We start from the raw sequence: 22,331 nt of genomic DNA on the forward strand, positions 1-22,331 counted from the left end.
TTGCTTTCTCCTTGCAGCCAGAGAGCAGCTCCGGCGTTCCCGGCACAGCAGGACCTTCCTGGTGGAGTCGGGGGTAGGCGAGCTGTGGTCCGAAATGCAGGCAGGTAGGAGGGGCCGTTTGTTCATGAACGGGAAGTGGGTGGGGCCCATCGTAATGAGGCGAAAGCAGAGCCCACCATCTCGGGGGATGGGATCCGCTTCCAGGACCCCCGTGAGCGCAGCCTCCACACCCTGGCCACAGGACCAAACACAGCCACAAATAAGCCCCCTTAGGATTGAATGCCGCTGTTAACTGACTGCAACTCTCTGGCTAAAGCGTCCATTGCTCGCGTCATCGTAGTATCTGGGCGCATCCCAATCTTTACTGGACTTACCCTCACACGCCTCTGTGAGGCAGGGCCATGTGATTATCTCCACTGCACAGGTGGGGAAACTGAGGCATAGAGCCACTAAGTGACTGGCTCCAGGTCACACAGGGAGTCTGTGGTAGAGGAGGGAATTGAACTCAAATCTCCCAAGTCCCAGGCCAGCCCCCTAGCAAACAGATCCACCCGCCCCCCCTCCCCCCCACACATAGGAAGGTGTCAGCCTTGCGCCAAGGAAAGACCTTGAGAGGTGAGACAGACATACGGAGTGGCCCGGCCTCTTCCCAAGTGTCTCTGAAGCCAGTGGCCTGACACCGGCGGGGCTCGTCTACACAGGACGTCAGAGCACAGCAAGCCGGGGTGTGACTCCCCAGCGCCCCCGCTGGCAGCGCAGGAACGTCTGCAGGGTGCTTTGCCGTACCCCGGGTGAGGGCGCTGCAGCTGGGGGGGTCTAGGTGCTGTACAGACATCCCCTGTAGGAGGCGGTGATGGGACGACCTGCCCTGAGGGGAAGCTTCCCTGTTTCTCTAGACACAGCTGCTCTCCAGCTCCCCCATTGCCAGGGTGCAGAGGGACAAAGAAAGGCGCGTGGGAGCCACTTTCCCTTCCCAGGAGGGAGAGCCCTGCCAACGCCCACGAGACCTCTGGAGAGGGAAAATCCCTGGGCACTAATCAGCAACCTCCCCCGCTGGCCCTGGCTCTCTCCAGTCGCCCGCACAAAGCTGATCTTAAGCTGCAGCTAAATAAATCCAGCTGGTGCCTGCCCCAGGCCGGGAGCCAGCTTTGTGCTATACTTAGCAAGGGGAATATCCCTCTGCAGTTGGTCCAGAGGCCCTGGCCCCAACTCTGCTGCCACGTGGGTCCAGCCCACTGCAGAATCTGTGGCACGGGTGGCAATCAACTGGGGGGCAGGGGAGCGGGCTGGGGTGATTTCATCTCATTGGCGCAGTCCGGCAGCCCCCAGACCCAGGCAGATGTGAAAGAGCCGGTACACGGCCCAACGTACCGGCTTCCCCAGGCCGGCAATTTAGAGGGCCTGGGGCTCCTCTGCGCTAGAGGTGGCTGGGAGCCCCGGGCCCTTTAAATCATGGTTGGAGCTCCTGGGCTCCCGGACACCTCCGCAGCTGGTAGCTCCAGCGGTGATTTAAAGGGCCTGGGGCTCCCAGCCGCCGCTTCCGCAGCCAGAGCCCCGGGCCCTTTAAATCTGATTTAAAGGGCCCGGGGCTTTAAAGGCCCCGCCTCTTCCGGTTGAGGCCACGCCTCCTGCTTAGGACTCCAGCGTCCGGGTAAGTCCTTTATGTTACTTTCACCCCCAGGCCCAGGACACTGCACCGTCGCCTGGCACGGCCTGTAATGCAGTCAGCAGTGCCTTCCTGGACTACAGAGCCCAGGTCAGGGCTTAGGGGATACCCTGTGTGATGACACTAGGCTGGAGGAGAGAGAGCCACCAGGCCGGCAGCCTGAAGACAGAATCCCCTTGATATTAGCCCACTCCTGTCTCTTCTCTGCTGCAAACCAATGCTGCAGTTCACCAGAGCTCTTTCTACGCAGCCACGAGCTAGCGTCTGCGAGGGCGGCGGTGTTCTCCCCATTTTACAGCTGGGGAAACTGAGGCACGGAGTAGGGACGTGACTGGCCCAGGGTCACCCCATGGGCTCAGGGCGAGAGCCCTTTCCTAGGCCTGTGTTCTACCCACTGGGAACAGCTAGCCCAGAAGATGAGATGGACCGGAGCTGCTGGCAGCCACACGAAGCGACCCGAGCCGCAGCGCCTTCATCCCTAGCGGCTCAACCGTGCTCAGTAATTAACGATTCCTAACACTCCTCAGCCAGGGACCGTGGCGCGCTCGGCAGCGGAAGGCGCATGAGCTCCCGCCCGACGGCTGCGGAAGCGGGAGCAGGGCGGCGAGAAGCGTTGATACAGCAAACACTGCAGATGCGAACGCCCCCTGAATCCAGATTTAGGGGCCTAACTAAATGGCTTGATTTTCTGCTGCGAGCCCATCAGCTGCCATGAGAGTCATTAGGACTGATGCGCTCAGCACCTGCCAGCCAGGTCCCTGCCTCCCAAAGGAACGGGCAGACGCTGGGACCCCCGTGCCAAGCAGAGCCGATGGGACGCCCTCGTCGCCGGGCTAGCTGGACTTTCCCCAGCAGCTGGGATACAGCTAGATCCAGGGCAGTGAGCCTGGGCAGCACAGGGCAGGTGCTGGCAGGGGCTCAACCGTTCCTCCCAGCGTCACCCGTGTCTTAGCAGAGCGAGGGCGCAGCCAGCCAGCTCAGCCGCGCCTCGGTCTCTGAGCAGGGGATGATACGCACCTGCTGCTGGAACCTGGGGCCGCCTCGCTGAAACTCCCAGCCACCCCATATGCACAGCCAGCAGGAGGCTGGCCAGAGCACAGCCTCAGGGAACCCCCTGGGTGGGGGAGTCCTTGGGGCAGAGGGGCAGTGGCATGGGGAAGCAAGGAGCCAAGCCACTTGGGAGAGGCACCATCTCCCTCTGCTGGGGGTGCCGGCAGGCCAGCGATGCCTCATGCTCAGCAGCAGCTGGCAGAGAACCATCTTCACACACCACCCGGCAGCAACGGTCAGGGCCCAGGGCGCTCTGCGTACCGTGGACAGGCCGGCTGGGGGGAGAGGGGGCAGGAAGACCCCCGCTGTTGCCTGAGCTGCTCCACCAGAATCTGACCCTCTTACAGGGACAGCTGGAGAGAGGGTGACAAGGGGCGAGATCTTTAGTCTGGAGCAGGAGAGAGGCACTTGCCCAGGAACCTAACGGAAGCCAGCATGTTCCTGTCCCGCTGGGCAGCGACAGCATGGACCGAACTTCCAAGGGTAGCCCCGTTTCTCAACTAGCACCCGGCACTGGCTGAAAACCAAGCAGAGGATTCTGGCCCCAAACCGTTGTGGGGTGGAATCATAGAGTCATAGAATCATAGAATATCAGGGTTGGAAGGGACCCCAGAAGGTCATCTAGTCCAACCCCCTGCTCAAAGCAGGACCAATCCCCAATTAAATCATCCCAGCCAGGGCTTTGTCAAGCCTGATCTTAAAAACTTCTAAGGAAGGAGATTCTACCACCTCCCTAGGTAACGCATTCCAGTGTTTCACCACCCTCCTAGTGAAAAAGTTTTTCCTAATATCCAACCTAAACCTCGCCCACTGCAACCTGAGACCATTACTCCTTGTCCTGTCCTCTTCCACCACTGAGAATAGTCTAGAACCATCCTCTCTGGAACCACCTCTCAGGTAGTTGAAAGCAGCTATCAAATCCCCCCTCATTCTTCTCTTCTGCAGGCTAAACAATCCCAGCTCCCTCAGCCTCTCCTCATAAGTCATGTGTTCCAGACCCCTAATCATTTTTGTTGCCCTTCGCTGGACTCTCTCCAATTTATCCACATCCTTCTTGTAGTGTGGGGCCCAAAACTGGACACAGTACTCCAGATGAGGCCTCACCAATGTCGAATAGAGGGGGACGATCACGTCCCTCGATCTGCTCGCTATGCCCCTACTTATACATCCCAAAATGCCATTGGCCTTCTTGGCAACAAGGGCACACTGCTGACTCATATCCAACTTCTCGTCCACTGTCACCCCTAGGTCCTTTTCTGCAGAACTGCTGCCTAGCCATTCGGTCCCTAGTCTGTAGCTGTGCATTGGGTTCTTCCGTCCTAAGTGCAGGACCCTGCACTTATCCTTATTGAACCTCATCAGATTTCTTTTGGCCCAATCCTCCAATTTGTCTAGGTCCCTCTGTATCCTATCCCTGCCCTCCAGCGTATCTACCACTCCTCCCAGTTTAGTATCATCTGCAAATTTGCTGAGGGTGCAATCCACACCATCCTCCAGATCATTTATGAAGATATTGAACAAAACCGGCCCCAGGACCGACCCTTGGGGTACTCCACTTGATACTGGCTGCCAACTAGATATGGAGCCATTGATCACTACCCGTTGAGCCCGACAATCTAGCCAACTTTCTACCCACCTTATAGTGCATTCATCCAGCCCATACTTCTTTAACTTGCTGACAAGAATACTGTGGGAGACCGTGTCAAAAGCTTTGCTAAAGTCAAGAAACAATACATCCACTGCTTTCCCTTCATCCACAGAACCAGTAATCTCATCATAGAAGGCAATTAGATTAGTCAGGCATGACCTTCCCTTGGTGAATCCATGCTGACTGTTCCTGATCACTTTCCTCTCATGTAAGTGCTTCAGGATTGATTCTTTGAGGACCTGCTCCATGATTTTTCTGGGGACTGAGGTGAGGCTGACTGGCCTGTAGTTCCCAGGATCCTCCTTCTTCCCTTTTTTAAAGATGGGCACTACATTAGCCTTTTTCCAGTCATCCGGGACTTCCCCCGTTCGCCACGAGTTTTCAAAGATAATGGCCAATGGCTCTGCAATCACAGCCGCCAATTCCTTCAGCACTCTCGGATGCAACTCGTCCGGCCCCATGGACTTGTGCACGTCCAGCTTTTCTAAATAGTCCCTAACCACCTCTATCTCCACAGAGGGCTGGCCATCTCTTCCCCATTTTGTGATGCCCAGCGCAGCAGTCTGGGAGCTGACCTTGTTAGTGAAAACAGAGGCAAAAAAAGCATTGAGTACATTAGCTTTTTCCACATCCTCTGTCACTAGGTTGCCTCCCTCATTCAGTAAGGGGCCCACACTTTCCTTGGCTTTCTTCTTGTTGCCAACATACCTGAAGAAACCCTTCTTGTTACTCTTGACATCTCTGGCTAGCTGCAGCTCCAGGTGCGATTTGGCCCTCCTGATATCATTCCTACATGCCCGAGCAATATTGTTATACTCTTCCCTGGTCATATGTCCAACCTTCCACTTCTTGTAAGCTTCTTTTTTATGTTTTAGATCCGCTAGGATTTCACCGTTAAGCCAAGCTGGTCGCCTGCCATATTTACTATTCTTTCGACACATCGGGATGGTTTGTCCCTGTAACCTCAACAGGGATTCCTTGAAATACAGCCAGCTGTCCTGGACTCCTTTCCCCTTCATGTTAGTCCCCCAGGGGATCCTGGCCATCCGTTCTCTGAGGGAGTCGAAGTCTGCTTTCCTGAAGTCCAGGGTCCGTATCCTGCTGCTTACCTTTCTTCCCTGAGTCAGGATCCTGAACTCAACCAACTCATGGTTACTGCCTCCCAGATTCCCATCCACTTTTGCTTCCCCCACTAATTCTACCCGGTTTGTGAGCAGCAGGTCAAGAAAAGCGCCCCCCTAGTTGGCTCCTCCAGCACTTGCACCAGGAAATTGTCCCCTGCGCTTTCCAAGGAGTTGGGAGCCTCCTTTGCTCCAGGCATACAGGAAACCGCAGGAAGATCTGAGACCCCACCAGGTGTCATGCTTGCAATTGCACCGCTCTGCTCTTCTGCAGCGCACTTTCCAAACCCCAGATTGCAACTGGGGAAACCGAGGCACAATGCAGGGTGGCAGCTTGCCCAGGGTCACAGAGAGAGGCAGAGCTGGGAACCCACACCTGCTAATATCCTATGCTCTGATGTAGCCACCAGGCTCCTCGTCTCTCTCAGGGCGGGGAAGTCCCTGGACATGTGGCCTTGCGACTCACGGGCTTCTGAAAGGCTCTTACCGGCAGCGCTGCCTGTTGGCTCCATTGTGAAGCTCCCTGCTTGAGCGGTGCCCACCAAGCCCATATTAGGCCTGTTCTGTGAGAAGCCTGGCACCTTCAGTGGACTTTCGAGAGTCGGGACGGGAGTGTGGTCTAGTGGTCAGAACACGCGGCCGGTAATCAGACTAGCACTGCAGATGACTCAGTGTGTGTCCTCTGTGAATCATTTCACTGCTCTTGGCCTCAGTTTCCCCATCTGTACAGTGCGGATAACAGCCCTGCCTTGCCTCCCATGGGGGTCGGGAGCTAAATCCATCAAAGGCTGTGAGGTGTTCAGCTATTACCGTACTGGGTGCCGTATAAAGACCTTGGATAGATTTGCCCTTGATCCCACAGTGGGTCCGCAGCAGAGCTGGGGTCAGAACCCAGTGTCCAGACTCGCATTCCAGTGCCCCGTCTGCATGCTTCTTTCCCTTCCGTGCCCCTAGGAAAGCGGTGTGGGGGGGGGCATATTCAGCATTCAGCTCGCGCTGGGCTGTCCCCAGCTTCCCGGGGCAATTGGTGGCAGCTGTGTGGTTGGCTTCAGTGAGAGCGGGACCGGGGCCGTCATGTTCTGTGTTGGAAGGTTTTAACCTGCGGCAGCTGCCACCGGTAGCATGGGGGGCTCCCAGGCATTGCACTCGACACCTGCTGTCCGCTACATCGCTGCGAGACCTACCACTGAGTCAGCGCCCCACCCCACCCTGAGCACCCAGGCAGGCCCAAGGAATGAGGACACGGCCCCAGGTGACCCCTTGGTGCCAGTTACCAACAGGAATGGACCAGATCCTCCCCGAAGCCTGCTCTCTTCAACAGCCTTCCTGCCTGGCAGATTGCAGGGGCTGCACCCTGGAGTGGACAAGCTGCTGTTCAGGGGCGTAGCGATTTCCCTTGCTCCGGAGGAATTCGGAAGGAAGGGCTGAGGTCAGCTCCCTGCTGGCAGGAAATCGCTCCTTACTGTGCATCTGGCTGGCTCGCAGAACGCTGACATCGCTCAGGAGGGAGTGCTGGATTCAGTGAGGATTGACCATGGAGGGCCAGGGGGGAGCAGTCACTGGATGGTGGGAAAAGTGCTCTGTGCTTCCACGGCCCCTTCCACCCTCCCTGCAAACACCAGTCCAGCCCCGCCTGGCCTGTGCGCAGGGAAGGGCCGCAGGGTCAGGCTGAGAAGCGGCCCATGGAGGGAGCATGGGGGGAAGCCCCTGGCTTGGACGGAGCTGTCTCCAGAGGTGTCCATCCCGTCTGGGGCTCTGCAGCATAAGCTACAAGCAGCAGCCCGGTGGACGTAACTGACGAGCTCGGAGCCTCGTGCAGCCGGCGGGAAAGTCCTGTAGGCATGAGTCCTGTCCCCCTGTGACCTGCCCCATCAGCTGCATTGGAGTCTCACTACTGTCAGGGAGAATTGGGCCCATTGGCTGGGCAAGGTCCCCAGGATCAGGCTCTAATGCAGCAAACGGCTCAACCTGGAGGGAGCAAAGCAACTCTGGCAGTTGCTTAGACCACCCGGGGCAGGCGCTTTGCTCCGGGTCACAGGGTGGCTCTGAGCAGTAATTAGCAGGGCCGACAGTGGCCCCTACAGGCTCTGATCAAGGCCCCCTTGTTAGGGTCCTACCAAATTCACGGCCCATTTTGGTAAATTTCACAGTCAGAGGATTTTTAAAATCTTATATTTCATGGTTTCAGATATTTAAATCCCAAATGTCCCGGTGTTGTCCCCGTGGGGGTCCCGGCCTCCAGGGAGGAGGGGCTGCAAGGCGGTTGTGGAGGGGGGTGGGGGGGTCACGGTATTGCCACCCTTACCTCGCACGGCTGCTGGCGGCGACGCTGCCTTCAGAGCTGGGTGGCAGGGGAGTGGCGGCTGCTGGCCGGGAGCCCCGCTCCGAAGGCAGCGCAGAAGTAAGGGGGGAAGCCAGATTTCATGGCCCATGAGGCATTTTTCATGCTCATGAAGTTGGTAGGGCCCCACCCATTGTGCTAGGTGCTGCATAAACCGCAGAGACATGCCCTGCTCCCAAAAGCTTAGGGTTTAAGGGCCTGATCCAGAGCCTATGGATATCAGTGGGAATCTAATCTTCCCACTAACCTCAGCTGGCTCATCGGCTGGGGTCAGTCAGTGGCTTGGACTCTGCAGGGCTGGAAAGGGAGGTCAAGCCAGGCTCCAGGATGCCAGGGTTCTCGTCCGGCTCTGACACTTACTGGGGGGCAGATTGTGCTCCCCTGCTTGTGAGGGGAGGATCTGAGAAGCCCCCTCCTGCAGTTGGCACCTCTCAGGTGTAGATGGGTATGGTGGCAATCTGGGGTGCAAGGTGCCCCAAAGGGGATGGGACCATGGTGCACCAGTGCCAGGAAGAATAAGCTGGAGGGGTGTAGTAGTGGGTGGGCTCCCCTGGCATGCCTGGCAGCTCTCTGATGTGAGGCTGTGCTTGAACAGCATGAATGATAGAGCCCTGCTGGTCCTATGCAAGTGCCCGCCCTGCTCAATGCCTCAATTTCCCCTCCTGTAAAACGGGGTTCCTGGTAATGAGCCACCTTGGTAAAAATGCTTTGAGATCCTTGAACAAGTGGTGCTGTGGTGCCTCAAACTGGGTTTCAAGGGCCTGATTTGACATCCGTGGCAAAGCTCCCATTTGCTTCACTGGCCCAGAATTGGGCCCACCGGGGTGTATTGAGCCACGACGAGGGGCAGAGCTGTGGGTGGGCCACGCCCTTCCTTCTGGGACCAACAGGGGAGCCCGAGCCAGCTGCAACATTCCCAGACCCTCTCAAACGCCTCTTGTACCACCCGGCAAAGCCACCACCCAACCCAGGGTGTCCTGTGTCTCAGGTCTCATAGACTTTCCCTCCCTCCTGCACTCCTGAGAATGGCGAGCTCGCCGCTCCAGGCAGCGGTTCCCCGGGCTCCCCTCTCGGCCCAGCGGCGGTGGCCCACCCTGCTTAATGAAACGCCAAAGGATTATTGACTCAGCCAGCCGGCCGGGCCGCAGCCCGACTCCCCTCGTGCAGCGTTAAACACCTCTGGTGCAAAGGATGTGAAAGACCCCAGGCTCCAGGGTTAGAGCCTGTCAGCCAGTCAAGGAGCCAACGCCGCTTCACTGCAAATAGAAAAGCACCGAGTGTCTGCTCAGGCTGTTTGCTCCTCAGAAGCCCACTAGATGCTGGTGAAAAGATCTGTGCCTCCCCCAGACGTCCCACCTTTCAGTGTCACGACCTCCAGGCCCCAGCTCACCAAGAGGGATTGAACCGGGGTCGCAGCGCAGACTTGAGCTGAGAGTGCAGCACTAGGAGGTTGTTATTCTGTTTGCGAACTAGTTTTTAGCTGGAGACCCACCAAACCCTTTACACTTTACAAAAGTGATCCTCCCTCCCCCCCCCCCCCCCCCGCATTTTGGCCAAAATTGGTTAGGTTTCTGTAGCAAACGGTTTGGATTGGGTTGGTTTTCAATGAACCACCCAAAAGGTGAAGCTGAAATTGGCATTTTTGGAAATGTTGCCATGCTGGTGGAAAAGGCCATTCCATTGGGGAAAACGGCTTTGTGAGAAATTTCGGGCCAGCTCCATCCTTTGGCGGAAAGGCCGGTCTTTGCTTTCAGTCATCCAATAAGGAGGGAAGAGAACGACATGTGACTTAGCTGAACAAGGCTCTTCCCGCTTCTGGCCAGGAGCTCCACCCTCCCTTCCTTCCCCTTTCTGCTCCCCCATCACTGGGGGACGCAGGTGTCTTAGGGCATCTCTGATGCGGAGTCTCCATGGTTAAGCAGTAACTGACCCCCCACCCCAGAGGAAGTTTAAGGAGACAGGGAGTAATTGTCCCAGCTGGCCATAGGGATAAGAGCATCTGTTTGAGATCCCACGTGGCCAGGACCTCAGTTTAATGCCTGATCCCAAAGAAGGGTTCCTCTGGCAGCACAGCGCCCCCTACCATCGTGCTGGGGGGATAGACTCATTCCTGACACACAGCGAAGAGCGCCTGCCTCTAGTGACCCCCTGCGTTACGCTGGGTTCTCCTCCCGGCCGCATCCTGCCCTGCTCTGGCCCTCAGGCCCGAGCTTTGCAACGCGCGTTTCCAGCTATGGAGGGGCAGAGAGTGAGGGGCGTGGGCGAGGGACGGGGGACGAGCACTTGGCTGCATCAGGGCTGCCCCCCCCCCATGTCACATGGCAGAAAGGAGGAGGCAGGGTCTCAGGACTCAGTGTCTGTACGACCACAGTTCTCCTGCCTCACTGGTCTGCGACTCAGGGCACCTGAGTTCTGTGCCTGGCTCTCCTGCTGGGCTACTTGGTGACCTTGGGCGGGTCTCTTCCCCACTCTGTGCCTCAGTTTCCCCACCGGCAAAAAGCGGGGGCCATGAGACCAGCCGGTGTTGAGAGCCATGGATGATGAGAGCTAGGGGAGGTTGTTGTTATTTTCTTCCAGGTGACCGTTACATCGTGGCTGACTGCGGCGGCGGGACAGTGGATCTGACCGTCCACCAGATCGAGCAGCCGCAAGGGACGCTCAAAGAGCTCTACAAAGCCTCAGGTGGGATGGCGACCCCCGGGAGCCATGTGCCAAGGGCCCGATCCAGTGCCTGTTGGAGCCGGTGGAAAGACTCCCATGGCCTTTGGATCAGACCCCCAAATGCTCCCCCCCTCCCTCCCCAGCTAGCGGCTGACCCTCTGTATTGGGTGGAAGGATTGGAGCATCCATCTGTCACTGCTCCTGAGGGAAAAGCCTGTGGAGCAAAGTGCCCCGGGGCTGCCTCTCATCGGCCAGCATGGTGCCATGGGCCTTGAGGCACGGGTGTGTCTGGAGAGGGCTCGGAGGAGGGGATGGTGATGGCTGTACGGATCGGGTCAGGGAGGGTGGCCCATGCGGGGTGGAAGGTGGTGATGGCTGAGGCCTGGAGGGCCTAGCTTAGGAGAGGTGCCTGGAAGAGCTTGGCTAGCAAACAGGCCGAGTGGGCATCTGACTGCGCTCTGTAAATACATTGGGGGTGTGGGGTGGGGGACACCGGAGAGGGTGAAGAGCTTTTAAGCTAAAGGACAATATGGTCACAAGAGCTAATGGGGATAAACTGGCCACGAGCAAATTCAGGCTATGGCTGAGAAGGTGTCTCACCATCGGAAGGGCGAGGTGCTGGGTCAGTCCCCCCCCCCCACACACACACACTCACACGCTGGGGGTTGTGAGGCAAAGAACGGGGTTAATTCGAAGAGCGAGCTGGACAAAGGCGAGTGTGATTGTACGCGGGTTGCTCGTGATGGTGGCATGCAGGGCTCAGCAGCCCTGGGGCTCACGTCCGGCTGATGTTCTATGTTCCCAAAACTCATGCTTCAGCACTTCAGCTGGCCACAGGCTGGGGTCAGGAAGGGATTTCTCTCCCCACCACCAAGTATATTCCGGGAGGGTTTTTTTTTTTTAATCTCCTTCCTCTGGAACATCAGGGATGGCCACGGCAGGAGATGGGACATGGGCTAGGCTGGGCCAAGGTGCCCAGTTGGCACCGAACATCTTGCTCGCTCAGCTGCTTGGCTGGCTGGTTCATACTCAAGTGCTCGGGGTCTTACTGATCACCACGTGTAGGGCTGGGAAGGAATTTCCCCCCAGGTCAGAGGGGGCAATGGTTCGGGGGGAGGGGGTCACCTTCCTCTGCTGCAGCTGGGTGCGAGTCACTTGCCAGGCTCAGCTGGGCCTCTCTTGCCTAATCAGTTCGCTGCCATAGCGGGGCCCTCGGCCACTGGTGCCGCTTGGTGCGTGGGCTCCTGCAGGCTGTCACACCTGGGGTAACGCCGGTTGCTGGGTCAGTGCGCGGGGGCTGGGTGGGGTCGGTGGCCCGGGCTATATAGCAGGGCAGACGGGATGCTCCGGTGGTCCCTTCTGGCCTTGCCCCCTCTGACGCTGTGGGTGATGGAGGCCGGTGTTGTGGGTAAAGGCGGCGGGGACGGGGGGGGGCAGTGACCCGATGGGGTGTGATTAGCAGGGACGAGCTGGAGCAGCAGTGGCCGTAGCTGGGGGGGGGCTCGGGCGCAGCCTTGGACTGAGGTAGTGTGACACGTCCAAGGAGCCATCCCACTCCCGCCCCCTAGTAGCCAGTGCAGGATTGTTCCCGTGGCTGTGTCCTGCCCGCTGGGCGTCCCCACTGACGGGAGCGTTCCCGAGCCGCAGAAGGAAAGGCGATTGTCCAGAATGAGTCTATGTCTACACGGCAAAGATAAGTCGACCATGTTAGGTCGACTTACAGCCACCGCATACCGCATTAACTACCGTGGTGGCTGATGTCCAGATTACCCTCCTTCTGGTGGTGCACGTCCTCACCAGGAGCACGTCCACCGACTGACGAGGGGCCGTGTGGGGCGCTGAGAGCCAGGGCTCGCTGCTCCATGCAGATCCCCCCGGGAGCCCCTCTGCCCCTGCTCCCCTGGTCTTCTCTCCTCCCCACTCCCAGCCAGGAGCAGTGGGGCAGCTGCCCAGGGCTTCTCACCTCTGCACTCCCAGCCAGGAGCAGAGGGAGCCACCTGGGGCTTCTCGCCTCCTGTGGGAGATCCGCACCAGGAGTCCGGTCGGCTGCCATGCTCCCAGGGGGGAGCAGGGAGCTGGACCCCTGGACCCCAGGAGGCAGCAGGGCTCCCTGTGGGGAGCCCGGGCGGCAACCCGGCTTGGAGTAGAGACCCAGCTCCAGAGTGGGAGCTGGCTTTCTTGTCAAGTTCAGGGCTCCAGAGGAGCCATGAAATAGACAAGAATGAGAGCCAACAGCTGATGTAAGGAAAACGGTGTCTACACAGACATGGCGTTGCCCTAACTCCAGTGACATAAGCCCTACACTGCTCGGGGGGGGGATGACGGGGGTGGGTGTTATGATGTCAGAGTAAAACTGTGTAGTGTAGACAAGGCCTAAAACCCTGCGTCCTGCTGTCAGGAGCTACCGGTTCAGCTAGGGAGACAGCTTCTCCCAGGGACAGTTCCCCAGTGCCCCCCAGCATGCAGCTCCAGTCCCGCTCCCAGGCCCAGCGGCTCAGTGAAGTGAGGGGTTGTGGCACCATCTGGTGTCCAGAGGGAAACTAGCTATAGACTTCCGACTGGAGGATTGCTGGGGGCCTGCAGAGGTCCCCACCATGGGCAGCGATGCTGAGGAAGTGCAATGGCCTGGAGTCACGTTAAGCCACTTAAGAGAAGGGTGAGAGACAGCGCTGGGTTTCTATGGTAAAGTTTCCCAGTCACATGGCAGAAGGGTTCTGTGCAGTGAGGTTATTGAGAGGGGAGGGTCCGGGAGCATAGAAAAGACCCCCCCCTCTCCTCCCGCCAGAATACAGGCAAAGCCTAGGGTGTCACACACCCGATCATGCTGAGGGGAAGGAGGTCGTCAGTAGCAGCTTTGCGTTCTGAGGGTTTTTCAAGCCCCTGCAAAAGCAGCGACCGAGTGATGCCAGAAAGCGCCAGACAAGCCCCAGGTGACCAGGGTTTATTGGGCCTACCGCGGCCCGACACGATGCAACCTAGGTTTGCATCCGATGAAGTGAGCTGTAGTTCACGAAAGCTCATGCTCAAATAAATTGGTTAGTCTCTAAGGTGCCACAAGTCCTCCTTTTCTTTTTGCAAATACAGACTAACACGGCTGTTACTCTGCAACCTAGGTTTGAGCACCATCTGCTGGCGCTTTGGCTAGTGGCTATTTCCAGCCTTGGCCATGAGGCCGGGCTGCTCCCTGCTGTCTAGTCCCAGGTCTAGCTCATTGCCATCGCCTCGAGCGAGAAGGCTGCGGCAAGGGCAGGGCCCCAGCACTGTTTTCACTGCAAATGAAGCCCTGGCTACCGCACCTCCCGAGAGGCAGGGTCCAGCAGGCTGCACATGTGGACTGTGAGCTGGGGAGTGCCTGGATCTAGCCCCAGCCCTGTTTTCTGTCTGCAGTGGGTAGGTGCCACTGTGTGCCTCAGTTTCCCCCTGTGTGTGATGGGGAGTGATCATACTGACCTGTCTCCGTGAGCGTGGGGGGCAGATGATCATGAACTGGCATTGGCAGAGGGCTGGGGAGAAGGGGCTCAGCTCCCACCGTGCTGGGGGCAGCATACGACTGCCAGAGGGATGGACACGCAGAGCATTGGTCGGCCAGGTTCACCAGGTAGCAGGTCCCCTGTCCTGCTGCAGGGGCAGAAGGGGAATGCGGTGGGGCGACCAGCCATTGCTTGAGCTGTTGTTATTGGACTCCAGCTGGGCTCTAGGTCCTAGGGGCTCTTGGAGGGGAGGCCTGGGGCGCAGGTGAGGTGGGCTCGCTCCCCTGGGGAGGGGATATCGTAGCCACGACTTGTCCAGCCTGGGGAGAGGCGGTTCCCGGAGATGGCCGTCGCTGTGGGAGACGCTCTCTGCCAGGGGCGGGTTACAGGGCTCCATGCAGGAACGGCTGGCTGTGATGCCCTGCGCGGCTGTGCACATCGGCCGAGGCCATCAGCATGGGCGGCTTCCTGGCCCTATTGAGACCAGTGGGCACGTGGCCATAAACTTGGGTGGGGCCCGGACGAGTGTGGGAAAGCCCCAGCAAAGAGGGGGCTGTGTGGGCTGTCTCCAAGGCTGGGGGGCAGCTACACTGCAGACTAAGCGGGCTGCCACTCAGCTGTGAGCCCGCGCCCCTGCTCCATCCACACCCAAATCAGTCCGACTCGGGTTAGCAAGCGCTCAGGCCCAGGGGCCAAGAACCCTGCAGGGCAGGGGCGGCCCAGGGCCCGAGTCCTGCCGTGACACAGGCCCAAGCCCATTGGTCTGCAGTGTGGCCTCGTTATCACGGCTGGGAGACCTGGGACCCCCCCACACTTGTAAACCCAGGGGTACAACACAGAGTAGCCGCTCGAGCGCAGGCTTGGAAACCCCACGACCCAAAGAGCCAGGCTTCGTGTGCAGCGGAGCCAGCCCCGTATTGTGGGGCAGGGTGTGTATGGCGTCCCCCCGGGGCCAGGGCCGGGGCAGTTGGACGAAAAGGGAACATTCGCTGAGCTGTGATGTGCAGCGTAGCTGACTCCCGTGCCTGTTGGGAGGGGAGCTGGGACCGACCCCCTCCCCAAGGGCTGTGCGCAGTGGACTGGGGTCGGGGGGGGGGCACCCTGAGGCAAACAGCAGCTGCCTACCCTGCAGCATGGGGGTTTCCTGCAGTGGGTCCCCACCAGCCGCTTTGGCCCGCTGGGTTTCCTTCCTCCCCAATCTCCTGCCCACCCACGTGCCCCCGACTCAGCGGGGAGCTGGGCACAGGGAGCCATTTCCCTCCACTGAGCCCTGACCACTGCCCCTTCCCATGGAAACCAGCCCTGGATGCTGCGCCATGGGGGGACGGCTCCTTGCGGAGAGTTCCCCCTTCAGCCTTCCCCAGGATGCGGGCTGAGCCCTACCCACAAGCCCGTGGAGCCCCAAGAGCTGGGTGAATGTGGGGGGCACCAGAGGTCCTGTGCATCTGGAGTGGACCCACGTACCACTTCTGGCTCCTTAGCCACATGGCTCCAATGGGTGCCCCGGGCTGGGCTAGCAGGGCAGCTCTGTGGGTTGGCTCTGAGGGGTTCCAGCAGAGCTGGGGCTGGGGTACCCTAGGACTGCGATAGCAGGGGGGCTGTGAGTCAGGACCGAGGGGCACCGGCAGAGCTGTGGGGGGCCAGAGCTGGGAGCAGGCTGGAGGACCAGGGCAGGCTGTATATCAGAACTAGCAGAGCTTGGCCAGCCCCTGCCCCTGCTATAAGCTGGCTCCCCCCAGTGCTATTAACACCTCAGACCCATAAGCAGAAAATGCCTTCACCCAGACAAGCTCAGCCTCCAGCTGCCGCTTTGGGGAGGCCCGCCCTGCCCCCGTCCCAGCAGGGTGTCCATCACTCCTGGGGGCCTGTCCCTGCCCTGGCTCTGCCCGCACCCCATAACTCCGCAGTGGCTGTGCATTGCAGGCGGCCCCTATGGGGCGGTGGGGGTGGACCTGGCCTTCGAGAGGCTGCTGGGCCAGATCTTCGGGGAGGATTTCATCGCCACCTTCAAGGCCAAGCGCCCGGCAGCCTGGGTGGACCTGACCATCGCCTTCGAGGCCCGCAAGAGGGCCGCAGCGCCCTTCCGCTCCAACCCCCTCAACGTCTCGCTGCCCTTCTCCTTCATCGACTTCTACCGCCGGCACCGGGGCCAGAACGTGGAGACGGCGCTCAAGCGGAGCAGGTGAGGCAGGGGGCTGGGCGGGGCTGAGGTGTGCTTGGAACGGCCCCCCAGTTGTGCCGGGAGGGGGGCCAGGAGCTTCGGATGAGATCTTGTGTCACATCCCCCTCTAGTGGCTAGTTCACATGGAAGACAACAGCCTACTACTGGTACCTGCTGATGGGGTCATGCCCTTCCCGCTAATGACAGAGGGCCATGCCCCTGGGCCCGGCCTGGGGGCTCAGCAACTAGGAAGTTACTCAGGCTGGTGGGGCATTTGGAAGGGGTGTGGACACCTTTCTTGGCCTCCCCCACCTGGCTGTTTGTGGGCACAAGGGCAGGAGATGGTGAGGGGTCGGACATGGCCCGGGGTCGGACATGGCCCAGGGGCAGGAGGCAGAGGGTGCGGAGGCTGGCCCATCAGAGCCAGTGCCGGGGGGAGGCCAGGGTGGAGGCAGAGGTGCACCAAGGCAGGGCCAAGTAGCACTGAGGTGGTGGGCCACGTGGGGGACTGATTCTGGGCTTTTAGGGGCAGGACACCCACAGCCCCCATGGGTGCAATGGGGAGAGGGGGCAAGAGGACACAGCCCCCTCCCCGTTGCTCTCTGCAGCAGGCATGAGAGCGGGCAGCCCTGGCCAGCAGCCTCTGGGGGGCCGGGCACCACTTGGCCCTGCCTATGGGAGCCCAGGAGAGTCACTCCCCTCTGCTCTTTTGGCCCAGTGTGAACTTTGTGAAGTGGTCCTCGCAGGGGATGCTGCGAATGTCGTCGGAGGCCATGAACGACCTCTTCCAGCCAACCGTCAGCCAGATCATCCAGCACATCGGTAGGGCTGAGCGAAGGGACCCTGGCTGCTACTTCCCTAACCGCGGGGCCTGATCCAGCCTGGGGAGAGAGGAGCTCCCCCCCTCTCCCACCCCGGCTGCCCAAGGCCCTACTGAGCGAGGGGCAGAGCTGGGAACCTCGGCTCCCTTGTTCCAGCCTTTCCCAGCTAGCTGTGCTCCAGCCCGAGTCCACACGCCAGCGTCATCTCCTGGGCTCCGACCAGGGCTATTCCCCTCACTGAAGGCGGTGAGCCCCGAGGAGGGTCAGGGCTAGGGGAGGGGGGAAGTACCTAGGCAGGTCCTTGACTCCAGTTCCCTGGGTCCATCCCGTGCCCGGTGCAGAGCCGCTCTCTGCGACGTGGGCCAGTGGGTTGAGACGCTCGCCGCTGGCTCGGGTGATTACTTGGAGACTGTTCCAGAGCCTGACCAGGGCTCAGTTCCCAACTCTGCCACAGACTTCCTGGGTGACCTTTGGCTGCTCAGCTCTCTGTGCCTCAGTTTCCCAATCTATAAAACAGGGGGTGGTGATATACCTACCTCACCGGGGTGAGGCGAAATTTGCTAACATTTGTGAGATGCTCAGACACTGCAGCATGGAGGGGAGGGGGCCATAGGGGTACCTAGAGAGACTGTGTCCCGCTATATACCTGGTACCACTCCTGGTTGCCTGGTCTGTTCCCCACCTGCACCAGTTCCAGAGATCTAACTCCTAGATGGATCCCTCCTAGGCCCTGAGCATTTCAGCTGCTCATCTCTGACCGGCCCCCCCTGCGTCAATATCTGACAATGTTGCTGCAGGACTGTGGGAAAGGGACTTTCCTCTCCCTGTCACCAGTTTCAGGGTTGACAAGTGTGAAGTAATGTGCCCTAGAACCCATAATCCCAACTAGTCATTCCCTGAAACATCTGGCATTGGCCACTGTCGGCAGACAGGACACTGGGCTAGATGGACCTTTGGTCTGACCCAGGTTGGCTGTTTCTTATGCTTCTCCAGCCCAGAATTGCACTAGCCTTTGTGCCTCCCAGGGACCTGATCTAACGTGCACAGGAGTCTCCGCTTCACAGATTTCAGCTCATTGCAAACTCCCACCTAAATTTGCTGCCCACCCTCCCTGCTGCGTCTTTGCCTCGCTGCTTATCCAACCTCCATCAGGGTCTGAGAGCTTCACCGTCTAATGGATTTGGCTGTAGGGCAGAGCTCTTATCCCCCCTGAACAGAGGACAAACTGAGGCACAGAGAGACACTGACCAACCCAAGGTCTTGCCCGCAGGACAATTTCCCCAGGGTTGTGGTTGAGATTCTTCACTGGGGCAATTTTTAACTCCAGCCAGGGTGATTTTCTGCCCGAGGTGCTCCGGTTCCAACAGGTATTAATTCAGGGCAGGTCTCTGGCCGGGGTTACGGGGGAGGTCAAACTCTAAGTGCACCATGGTCCCTTCTGGCCTATGAGTGAGACCAGGGAATTGAACCCTGAAGTCCTAGTCCTAGACTAGGGCCCAGTCCATCCTTCCCTTCAACCCCTGCAGTGCTCGAATAGCTTTGTTTTGGGTCATGATCCCCACCCCCACTCCATGGATTCACTGGGACTTTCCCCACCTAAATCCTATTGGATCAGCTCCTTTTGAGTCACTCTCCCCCCTCCCCAACTCCTCTATCATGGTCCCTCACGGGCCACTCCCCTGCTCTTCCCAGGGGTTAATGAAGATGTTATGGCAGCCGGCCACCCACCCAAACCCAGTCAGGAGCAGGGCCAGGTTCACTGTTTAACCCTCTTTTCCAGATGACCTCCTGAAGAAGCCAGATGTCAAAGGCATCAAGTTCCTCTTCCTGGTAGGGGGCTTTGCCGAGTCAGCGATGCTCCAGCATGCCGTCCAATCGGCCTTCGGCAGCCTGTGTCGCGTCATCATCCCCCAGGACGTCGGGCTGACTATCCTCAAAGGGGCGGTGCTCTTCGGCCTCGACCCCACCATCGTCAGGGTCAGGCGCTCGCCCCTGACCTACGGCGTGGGGGTACTCAACAAATTTGTGGACGGGAAGCACCCCAAGGAGAAGCTGCTGGTGAAGGAGGGGAAGAACTGGTGCACAGACATCTTTGAGAAGTTTGTCTCTGTGGACCAGTCGGTGGCTCTGGGCGAGGTGGTGCAGAGAAGCTACTGCCCGGCCAGGGTAGGGCAGCGGAAGATCATCATCAACATCTACTGCTGCGCCTCGGATGACGTGATCTACATCACCGACCCAGGGGTGAGGAAGTGCGGCACCATCAGCCTGGAGCTGGACGAGCTGGACGAGCCGAGCTGCCTCAAGAGCCGCCGGCGGGAGATCCGGGCCAGCATGCAGTTCGGGGACACGGAGCTCAAGGTGGCAGCTATGGATGTCAGGACCTCCAAGACAGTCAGGGCTGCCATCGATTTCCTGTCCAATTGAGCCCCAAAGGAAGGGACAGCTCAGAGGCTGCGGGGGCGCGGGGCGTGTCTTCCACAACCATCTGCCCCTCTCCCCTGACAGCACATGCCTCGGTGCTCACATCCATGCGCGGTTCACACCACGAGATGCAGTCGCTTTGTATCCTCAGCAACAGCGATACCGGACTTGGAGGAGCTTTACGTTGCTAGGGAACAATGGTTCATTGACTCACAAACCTAATCAAGCCACGGGGAACCCATGGTCCTCGCTGGGACCCTGCCAGAGGTTGCGGTCAAGGTCCCTGCGCCAGACACACTCCATCAGAGGAGTCCTGAATTCACCTCAGGGCCGACGTGGCGTTGCTGTGTCACAAGGCTACCCTCCGCCACAGCAGGGTGATGAAGAAAATCTATCCTACGGGGACACGCCAAGGCAGCAGTGACCCTAAGAACATAAGAGCAGCCATGCTGGGTCAGACCACTGGTCCATCTAGCCCAGTATCCTGCCTTCCAATGCCAAGTGCTTCAGAAGGAATGAACAGAACAGGTAATCATCAAGTGATCCACCTCCTAACTGAGTTTCCATGAGCTCTAAGCCAGTAGCTACTTCACTTGAACTGGACAATGTTGCCGGCAGCCTCTTTGAAGAGGGAGAAGGACCCTCTGTGTTCACAGAATCACAAGCCCTCTGCTCCTGTAGGACGAACGCTACAAGAGAAGGCCTCCTCCAGCTGCAAACCCTTCTTCCTCTTACTCAGAAACCGGATTTGGTTTTGGCTTGTTTTATCTTGGGGAAGTTCCCCCTGGAGTGCGAGGCTCAAGCCAGTCAGACTCACAGTTCGGGTCTCAAAGGCCTCTCAAGAGTGCTCCTTAGCAGGATCTTCAGCAGGATGTCAGCCCAGCACCCAGGCACACGTGCATGTCTTGGCCAAGTAAACACAAAGCCAAGCTGGCAGCAAACGCAGCCTGGTGGCCAGCAGGAGGTGACGTGATAAAGTGGCTCCGTCTCCATGATGTCGGCATCAGTGCCTGGACGGTTTACTGGCATGAAGTTCAGAGAGCTCCCCGGCGGATGTTCTCCCAGTGACCTCTGCATGCAATGCAGCAAGCGGCACTCGCTCCTCCAGGGACTGAACCCAGTGGGAGCGCTCTGCCCTGGCATTCTGTGGGGTCACGCTCAGTCCAGGAGTACATCCAGCTCACCTGCGCTCGCCTCGCTGCTCCTGCACTGCAGTTCTGTACCCCGCTGGAGCTTGCCACCGGGCACAGAGCCGCAGGATTGGAGCTCTGGCCCCAGCTTTGGAACAGCCTCCAGGAGGAATCCTTCTGTGCCAGACCCCCTAAGGATCTCATTCTTCCTCCAGGGTGAGCCATGCTTCACCGCCTCCGTAGGCTGGACCTCCAGGACCCCTCCTTCACCCCGTGAGCTCCACTCTGCGAGTCCCACTGAGACAGGCCCCCAGGGAGACTTGTACGATCCTAGGGAGCGACGCAGGGACACTCACAGAGCATGGGGATGCAGTGGGGTTTATTAGGTGACTGGAGAAGACATCCTGGGTTAGCATAAGGAAAAGAAAGTTGTAGCCCACTCCATCCTAGTCAGCTCAGAGCCTGGAGCCCTGACCCTCTGACCTCGCGTTGTCCCAGCTCAGGGGGGCCCCATCTCCTGCAGCAGCCAACATTCAACTACCCCCCTGCACTCCTCCCATCCTTTGTTCCCCAGTTGGGCAAACACTGTGTGGCTTCCTGCCGAGGGATGGGCCCTACATGGTCCTTGGTTGCCATTGTCTTCTCAGATGCTCCACTGATATGGGCCCTAAGGCCCCAGACAACTAGGAGCCATCCACATCCATAACCTCTGCAAAGAGCAAGCAGACCTGTTCCCCCCACAGGTAACAATGCAGCATACAGGGGAAACTGAGGCACGCTGCGGCTTTCTAAAAATATTACAAAAATTCCCACTTCGCCACACCACCGGCCCCAGCTGACTAGCTTTGCTGGCTCATTTGGCACCCGGGAGCTGCCTTAGTTGGCTAATGAATATTCTGCTGGCCAGCTAGTCCCTACCCAGGAGTTAAAGGTCAGGAACCTTTTTCCTGGCCCTGCTCAGCCGAAGCGACCACAGACAGATCCCGTCAGGGCAGAAGAAGGGGGAGTTGCCGTGGTTGATACCAGTTGATCTGTAGATTACTGGCAGGCTGTGTGGCTGGGGACAAAGCAATGGTGACCAGTGACAAAGGCTCCTTTCGATAAATATATGTATTTTTTTGTAAACCCAAATTTTTATTTTTACATATCACATGTAAACCCCCCCCCAGGTGCAAGAGGCAAGCACTATGGCTGGATCTGTGGCACTAGTGAGGCAAGCGTGCGGCCTTTATCCGGTGTTTAAGAGAAGTATGCTATGTGATGGAAATCAAAATAAACGATTATACTCTTCTGCAGCCAAGGGAGGGGGAAAATGCTTTTGAGGGGGGGAACGGCGTTAAAGCAGTGGCGAGAGCAGGTCTGCTTTCGCCCTTGTGCCATGTTAGAAGAACTAAGTTGCCGTCTTCAAGCTAGAGCAGGTGTTCTTAACATGGGGGCTCACCAGTGGGTGTGAAGGAATCACACCCACACCACTCTTCCCATGCTGCAGAAGGGAAGGTGGGGCCCAGCTGAAGAAGAGAAGGATCATGTGGGAGAGAGTGGAGGCTCATTGTTTTAAGTTGGAATAAATGGGCCCAAAGGATCTCGGCACTAAAGTTTTAAACAAGGTTCGGGGTGGGGTGAAGAGAGACTTCAGCCCCTTGTCTGACAGGCTCCTAGGTGGGACCAAAGATGATGCTACCCCTCCGCTTGGGGAACAGAGAGGACATTAGCTGAGATGGGCTGGAGCAGTCACTGTTGTGGTTGTTGTTAAAGACCGAGCCGATTTGCTAAAAGACAAATACGTCCCCAGAGAGAAAAGAGCAGCCGAGAGAAAAACACGGCGTCTGCCTCCAGTGCTG

At 58.6% G+C, this 22,331-nt stretch overlaps 1 protein-coding gene across 3 annotated transcripts in view; it reads left to right on the forward strand.

The window, feature by feature from the left end:
* Window positions 1-21,790, forward strand: part of HSPA12B (heat shock protein family A (Hsp70) member 12B) — a 63,971-nt gene extending 42,181 nt beyond the window's left edge. For all 3 annotated transcript variants that reach the window (XM_073343064.2, XM_073343066.2, XM_073343065.2), the window contains 5 exons: window positions 18-104; window positions 10,404-10,508; window positions 15,881-16,139; window positions 16,837-16,940; window positions 18,720-21,790. In XM_073343064.2, the coding sequence (XP_073199165.1) occupies window positions 18-104; window positions 10,404-10,508; window positions 15,881-16,139; window positions 16,837-16,940; window positions 18,720-19,363 (1,199 nt within the window). In that variant the 3' untranslated portion in view covers window positions 19,364-21,790. The remainder of the gene's footprint in view (window positions 1-17; window positions 105-10,403; window positions 10,509-15,880; window positions 16,140-16,836; window positions 16,941-18,719) is intronic.
* The last annotated feature ends 541 nt before the right edge of the window (window positions 21,791-22,331 follow it).

This window comes from Lepidochelys kempii, chromosome 4, assembly GCF_965140285.1.
Source record: "Lepidochelys kempii isolate rLepKem1 chromosome 4, rLepKem1.hap1, whole genome shotgun sequence".
Taxonomy (NCBI): Eukaryota; Metazoa; Chordata; order Testudines; family Cheloniidae; genus Lepidochelys; species Lepidochelys kempii.